This window comes from Daucus carota, chromosome 5, assembly GCF_001625215.2.
Source record: "Daucus carota subsp. sativus chromosome 5, DH1 v3.0, whole genome shotgun sequence".
NCBI classification, from domain to species: Eukaryota; Viridiplantae; Streptophyta; class Magnoliopsida; order Apiales; family Apiaceae; genus Daucus; species Daucus carota.
The window spans coordinates 14,255,818-14,264,223 of record NC_030385.2 but is presented as its reverse complement, the minus strand read 5'-3'; the positions used below and the strand labels follow the sequence as shown (position 1 = coordinate 14,264,223).

Here is an 8,406-nt window from a genome sequence, read left to right as displayed (position 1 = left end):
TAATATTCAGCAACTTTATTTCTGTCACGTCTCTCGTCCATTCAAATTTTTATTACACTACTCTTTTTTATTATTCATAAATCATAAAATTTAATTTCCGGTTATTTTTCCGTCGTACTCATACTTTTTCTCTTTAAAGTTTTGTTTCTGGTTGGTTTTTTTCGTCAAACGAGGTCAAGAGTTGATTTAAAATAAAATAAAAATATATTTTTCTAAAATAAATTAATATTTAAGACAATTATATGCAAATAGGTAAAATATCTTGTCTGGTGACGGGTTTATCTACCGCTTTGTAATTTTGTTGTAGCAAAAGAATGAATTAAGTTGCTCTTGAAATATCCCAGAGCAACAAATCAACGATTGGCAACTAAAAGTCTAAAAAGTGTTTAGACTGGGCCGACTTGGAGCTAAGATTCTTTATGAGTCTGAAGCGTAAACATGTGCAGAACTTCTGCTCAATATTTATAACATATAAAATAATATATTTACAACAATCTAATTTAATTTAGTTAATAACTCTTGAGTAGTGAGCGACGTTTGTAGTATTTTAATTTCATATTGTATGTAATGATATTTCATATTTCATAATTGTTCATATAAATATTAATTAAATAATATGTGTGTTTGAACTAAATTGTGGATTCTAGTATAAGTGTGAGTAACTTGGATTGTAACTTAAAAATCTAATAATAATTTAGTTTGAAACTATTAATTTTAATAAAATATATTAATTTTGTTTTTGTTTTTCTCTAATTTTTTCTAATTTTTTTATAAATTCGGATTTTTATTTTGGTATTCTATATTCACCAAAATTGTTTCGACTATGATTTTCGAAATATTAAATTCGGTTCAGCAAAATAAACCAAAATTATTTAATTATGATTTTTGTGCTTATTCAGTATTTTGATTATTTCAATTCGGTTTTTACACAATAATCATCCCCGTGGTAAAGTGACTATGTGTGCAGGAGTTTCTGATAACAGGTCTACATGTTTAAAGAACCAGCCCCAAGCATCAATGAGCTAACAGAAAATAGGATGGAATCTTTGATGAAACAATAAAAGGTTGACACGCTCAATGACCATGCCCATGTTGCACTTAATACCACATGCTCTAACCAGTAATCTAGATACCAGAACAACATTTTTCTACATCAACTTGGGAGCAAACCTTGCTAATCAGAGATTCTTTCACATATGGACTGAGACGGGAACTTTCACTGCACTGTTAGCTAAAGCAAACCACAAAGCTGGTTTAAAATTTTCCAAACAAAAAGTAAAATAACACTGGACTCGGTTCTTATTTCAGGTTAAATAACTGCAAAAAGGCAGCTTCGCTCAGTGCAACATAAGCAAATATAGGTTTCAATTGTACTGGCCATATCTCAAGATGCCGTTTAAGTCTCATCATAAAAAGGAGTGAGCAGAGCAATATGGAAAGAATCCACAAGGGAATCAGACCTCTGGCACTTGAGCCTAGCCCCAAAAAATTATTAAAATGACATGCAGTGGCCATAATACTACTCCACTTGATGGAAAGCAAACATCCATCTTAATCACATCATAAAAGGTACCTCAGACGGATACTCTTACACTTTAAGACTCTTTGACGCCGCCTTTTCTGGTAGGACATTATCAGGTAAGATAAGCTCTGGGGGTGTTTCACGGACAACGCCTAACATAGAATCATATTCCTCATCCTTGTTTGCAAACTTTTTACGGAGTGCCTTCTCAAACTCAATTTCTTCAAAGCTTTTTGCATTTTCAGCTGCATGAACCTGAGCTAAATTGGTATAATTTGTGGCTGACTGGGAAATAAAAGCTATTTCTTCATCAGTGAGCTTCCTTATAAATTTTGCTGGATTACCTCCCCATACCTGTAATTGAAGACTACATTTATATTTAGCAAAAAAAGAAAAAAAGAAAGAAGACTAATCTATTTACAACAAATTACTGCAGAACTTACCCTCAATAACTGGACTAAAACGGTCGGCAAAGAAGGAAGTAAATATAGAAATATCAACAAACAAAAACACACCCGGAAAATATAGAGCAGTTAAAGAAGAGTTGGATTATTAAATTTACTAATTGTGGCTCTTTTTTTCTAACTTAAAAACAGTGGGAACTGCAAACTTCTTTTTTGTAACCAAAAAATAGTGCACTGGCCAAGGATAAAAAACATATGCCACTGCTAAGATCAGCATAAACAATTACTGTAAACAAATACCACAAACACTATGCAACTTCTTGATATCAATCACCAAGAGGCAAGAGCTTATTGTAAAATGTTCAAATGGAGCTCAATGTGACATTTTTACATACCTCTCCACTGGGGATCCTTGTATTCTGCCTCACTAGGGCACCAGCAGCAACCATAGCATGTTTTTCAACAGTAACGCCATCCAGTAAGGTAGCACCCATACCAACAAATGCCTCATTTTCCACAGTACATGCATGTATGATTGCACTGTGACCTGTACCATTTAACTAGAAGATCACATCATTTTCACTAAAACCCAAAGAGAAGAAATTAGTCGATACTCCCATTATGTAAATATGGCTCTACGACCCGAATCTTACTTTCTAAAATCCTACATTCGAATTGCGCCCTCAATATATGTTTATGGATGAACAATAACTTTTAAACATATAGGCAACCTACAATAAATACATTCATAATATTTTATGTTTAATTTCCAGAAATCACAAGAAACAGATTAAAAATGGGATGCATTCATGGTACAGACACAACAAATGAGTAAAGGTTGAATATATGGCACTCACCTATGGTAACATTGTCCCCAATAATTGTTGGAAGTACTTTCCCTGCTAGATTAGTTTTGGCTACATGAACAAGAGAATTGTCTTGTATGTTTGTACCTGACCCGACACGAATGCTGTTGACATCACCTGCAATAAAGTAGTCACGGTCACATGAACGGTACATAAAACATATCCTTAATGAGACAATATGTAGGACTGTAGGTAAAGGATAGCAGGATAATGAATAGCTCGACAGTGGCCTGTAGCGCATTAGGTAAGAAAAATTACAATAAAAAGGATGACTTGAAAACCCTTAAACCAATATACCAGAGCTTACGGCATACTATATAAATCATTAAGCTTTCACATGTAACTCTCTGGTCCCTGCTATATAAGTCACATGCAACAGAATCAATTTCATATGGACTCAAATTTTCTATATTGGTAATTAGGAAATCACTCCAAGAAAACCAAAACTTAGTGTGACTGAACCGTGTATCCTTAAATGTTTAGTGTTGGCTAACTAAAAAAGATTTAATCCTTTATTGTGAAAAACAGTTACAGTACTCATACTTCAGTGGTGTAGTGGTGTTCCACTGCGTGCATAAGAATTTACTCAATATTAATATCAAAATGTGAAGATTTATCAATAAGGTTTAATGATTCACTATTCTGCAAGCCAGCAAGCGCATCCTGCCAGTCCTCAAGAACCAAATTAGGCAATTTATACAACTTCTGACTTCTGAGACACATATATCTACTTGGCTGATATTTAGGCACAGATATGGAGTTGTAAATTCCACGAACCTCACAAGGGTTTATAATATGATTCAAATTAATGAATAGACTATAGAGTCAACTGTATGATCCTATTTGGTGGCAGAATTCAAACTGCCATTATCAAGTAACAAAGTCCAAGTGTGATCTTCTTTCCTCTAATTAACATTAATCAACCAAGCCAAATTTGATTCTTTATTATAGTGACAGTGAACACACATATCAATAACTCAATATAACATCTGCATATGTCTTGTTTAAAGAAGATTGACGAGTACGGCGTAATGATTCACTTTTTACAAAACACTGCACCCATATTCCTGGTCCTTAAGAACCAAATCAAGCACTTGTATGCCAACAATACACACATAGATACATTAAACCATTTGTTATTTTCTGGCAAATAGCCAGGTAAAAAGCAAGACTTAAGATTAATTACCAAAAAATCAAACTTTTAAGTTGCATGAGATGCAGGTAAAAAGTTCGACAGGATGATATGCAATAGGGTTAATTATCAACTAGGTCACTTATTACACCAGAAAATATCAAGTGGATCACTCGAAAATTTTTGGTCTCACTTGAATCACTAAATTCATAAAAATTATCAAATAGATACCTCTAATATCTTTTCAAGAAGTAAACTTTATTAGAGGTATCTATTTGACATTTTTTATGACTTTAGTGATTCAAATGAGACCAAAAATTTCCGAGTGATCCACTTGATATTTTCTAGACCTAGTTGATAATTAACCCATATGCAATAGAATATATATACAATGACAAAAAAAAAAAAAAAAAAAAAAAAAAGACATTACTGAGGACTTAACACATGATAATCAATGATCCTATCACAAATGTATATTAGTTTTGGGTAATGAATAAGCAGAATACGAAGACAACTCCCGAATTGGAGTAGCAATTACCTCTCAAAACACATCCATACCAAATAGACGAAGCCCGCCCGACCTGAACATCCCCAATGACAGAAGCACTCGGAGCCACAAACACATCCTTATCCACCACAGGAGACTTTTCATAAACATTCATCAGTGTCCTGTGTCGCGAAACTAGAAATAAAATGCATCATAAAAACACATCAGAACCACAACTACACGAACCAATTCAAACAAAACTGAGAAGACACAAATAAATTATCAAAAAAAAACAAAAAATGTTGGCAGAAGCTAAGAATGGTAAGAATTAGGGTTTGGAGTGAAAACATACGGTGCTCTTGGAAGTAGTATTTGCCTTGGAGGCCGCGACCGAGGCGATCGATTGCTTGGCCAGTTTCACGGATCCAGAATCCAACGGTGTAGATTGCTTTTCCCAATGTCCCCATTGTTATCTTCTATAACGATCAATCGTGTTTGATAATTTTAGGGGTTTTGTTGTGGTCAGCTATAGAATTGGGGAAGACACGAATGGGGATTGGGGAGACCTGCTGGATTAACTGTGGGGTAGTTTCTTATAGAGACCGACGCGGTAAATAGTAACTCTCACTCCCGCAGTCGCTCTATTTTCATTTTGAGCAAGTGTACCTGCGGCTGCGGTGATGCATGGAATAAATTTGAATCTAAATTATTTTATCAAATCCATATTAAATTCGATTTTAATCGGATTTCAAATATAAAAATTTAAATTGAATTGAAAACAAATTTGAATTTCCCAAAATCAAAATTTCAATAAATATATAATATTATAATTGTAACACTTCAGTTCACATCGAGAAGTGTCGAGACTTTAGTTCAGTTTATAAGCATAAGGATTCAACCAATTGCACCAACAAATCATGATCTATTGGAGGTTGTGATGAGCTTGTGGATTGCGAAAGTTATTAAACTTGGGCCGGTGTATTTCGGCTTAAATTCGGAATCGGAATTCGGGACTTGACACTATTTTCGGAAAAAGCTCGGGAATTGACACTGGTTATTTCATATGGTATCAGAGTCAACTCTCGAAAGTTTAAGTTGCCGAAGATGGGGACGAAGGCTGATGGTATTATCCCGCAATGGACAACTTATATTCGGATTTGGAATTCGGGACTTGACCCGATTTTCAAAAAAGACTCGGAATTTGACCCGGGTTGTTTCAATAAAAATATAATTGATGATTTTTCGAACTTCATTATCTTTATAATTATAATCAAAAAAAGAATAATAATAATAAAATATTACACAGAATAATTATTAATAGGTGCTAAATACAAATTCTCATTGTACATAGTCCTAATTTGTGAAATAAATTAATTAGTTGAAAAAATTACCAAATCATCCAGGGATAGACACGTGCCTATTTTAAATAAAACTAAATATAATTAAAATTTGAAAAGTTATGAGAATATATTTTCTATATATGTAGGATTTTTAATGACATAATCATCAATCAATATTCAATATTTCAATATATTCTTAATACTTACTAGCGAAGCCCATCATTTTACCCATATTTTTTGACCCATTTCAGAATACCCAGAATTTTTACCCGACCCCCCCCCCCCTCCCCGCTTCCCCCACCCCACACGCTCCGCTTCAGCGCTTCTGTTACCTAAACTTCCGCCTCTTAATTCAAATTTTGAATTCCAGAATCCGTCAAAACTATTTTCAAGCGTCTGTATCATCTCTGTGATCTACTACCGTCGACATAGACATCTTCTTCTTCAGCCAGTCATGGAAACTCACGGCAATGATGCCGCATCACCGGGTTTACGTATTTGCTGATTGTTGTATGCATCCCTTATACACAGTTTCTTAAAAACTCTTCAATCTCAATCTCTAGATTATCCAAGATCAGTCGTTGTGAGGTTGATGTTATTGTCACGCACCTTTTCTATGATACTGATATTTTTCTCAAATTTGTGAATGATTGTCGACAAATTGGGATAACTATTCACATAGTCCCTGGCATCATGCCAATGAACAATTATAAGGGATTCCTCCGCATGACTGGATTTTGCAAAACCAAGGTATGTATCTTTACAACACTAAGCACTTGGGAGGACAGCTTTTATGATTCTTTAATGTCATGTACTTCTATAGTTACAAAGAAAGAGTACTTATTCAGTGTTGAGAGGTTCTGTCTGTTTTAGAGACATATTTTAAGTTGGTCAAACTTATTGGCTTTTGGTGTTGTCCTAAGTTTAGACTTATTGGCTTTCTACCTCAAAATCTGGTATGTGTTCTCATACCAGAGTAAATAATATAAGCCAATATACTAAGCATGAGTTTTTCTGTTGTTTTAATGTTGCAATTTAGTCATTAGTGGTCTGGTGCATATTTTTGATTTTTTTTTGAATAGGTAGATCAAATTTGTTCTACAACTCTAAATTTAGTCCAAGTTACATGTTTTTTTCCTCTGTAATCTCTCTTCAATTATCTTCGTTTATTCTATTTTTTTCAGAATGAGCAGCGGATTCACTGACATTGAAAGAGCACAACTGGATCCCGATATAGTTCATTTCAGGAAAAGGGAGAGCGTGTAGTTCTCAAGACAAGTAAATTAAATTTTGTGTATCATACTTGATTATAGTTATAATGTACTATAACTGCAAGACAGATTCCCAATTTTGCTCCTAAATGTGTTTAAGATTACTTATAGAATGTGTCTATACTTTTCAGGTCTTTGGTAATCTAATTGGTCAGGTGGTAGAGATTTTTTTTTCTTTCAGTGTTTTCATCCAAGTGTCTAGAATAAAGTAAGTTATCTTACATTTTTAAACTAAGGCTGTTATATTGGTGTTGCTTCCCGAAAGCTTTTTTTATTACCTGCATGCCTTGACAATTTTCACAATATTTAGCTATTGCCGCAGCAGTGTGCCAGGTTGGTTGTACAGGCTGAAGCGCATGTATTGCAGTCTGCAGGGTCAGATACTTGGTGAGTTGATGTGCCTGAGATATTATACTACTTAAGTAGATTTGTTTAAACTTTCAATGATTTTAATTTGTCATGTTTTTTGTAGATTCTAATGCAAATGCAAGTCGTAGTGCAGAGATGATTGAGTACAAGCGAAAATATAACGGACAGACCCACGACCATGAAATGCACTGTTAATAAGCGGCATAAATCAAGGACATCCCCACTATTTTGAATTTAAAGATTTAGTCAAGCTTGAAACCTCATCGCTGGTGAGCTCTCAAACATTACACGTGCAAATACAGACGGCTTGGTTTTAAACAAATCTCCGTCGCATACTCCAGATCCAGAGAGTTACATACGTGAAGCAGACATAGTGATTGCTGCAGCAGGACAGGCCATGATGGTAACAAGTTTCTTCATTTTTATTTTGTGGGTGTATGTTTGATATTCTTGATTACGGGCACCTAATCTTTTCTTCCACTGTTAATTTCGAAGTTGTCCGACACATAGTTTTTTACTCTCTGCATGATCTATACAAGGAACTATATACCTTTCTGTATACCTGATAGGCCAATAGCAAAAAACATAGGAATTATGCCCTTAATCTAATGCAATGAAGGAAAAAGTAGATAAAAACATAGGAGAGTGAGAAACAAAAGGCTTGCACATTCGACATCTCAGTATCCACTCGATACATTTCTCTCATTGCATTCGAAGTGTAGTCCAATGCAATGCAACTTAGTCACACCGATGACATAAAAGGTAAGGTGAAAGACATTGCAATCATTACTACTGACTTCAAATGATGTTTGCGGTACTTAAGATGAAGAGTAGAATTTGTAATGCTAAATTACTCTTTTGCTAGCTGATTTGGATTATCCTTTATGATTAGTTAATTTCTTTAGCATTAGTGTACATTAGTAAATTTGATAACTAAGCAGAAGTTTTGGTTGAGTTTTAAAATAAATAAAAAATTACTTTTTTTATATAAAAAGTTGTATATGTATACATAATA

General features: G+C 34.1%; 1 protein-coding gene across 1 annotated transcript; it reads right to left on the bottom strand.

The window, feature by feature from the left end:
* Nucleotides 1-1,276: 1,276 nt before the first annotated feature.
* LOC108219694 (gamma carbonic anhydrase 2, mitochondrial) lies at nt 1,277-5,095 on the bottom strand. The gene is made up of 5 exons (XM_017393193.2): nt 4,764-5,095; nt 4,463-4,606; nt 2,784-2,909; nt 2,322-2,473; nt 1,277-1,876 (listed from the first exon to the last, which is right to left on the bottom strand). The coding sequence occupies exons 1-5, from the start codon at nt 4,876-4,878 to the stop codon at nt 1,589-1,591; spliced, it is 825 nt and encodes a 274-aa protein (XP_017248682.1). The 5' UTR covers nt 4,879-5,095; the 3' UTR covers nt 1,277-1,588.
* Between the last annotated feature and the right edge of the window lie 3,311 nt (nt 5,096-8,406).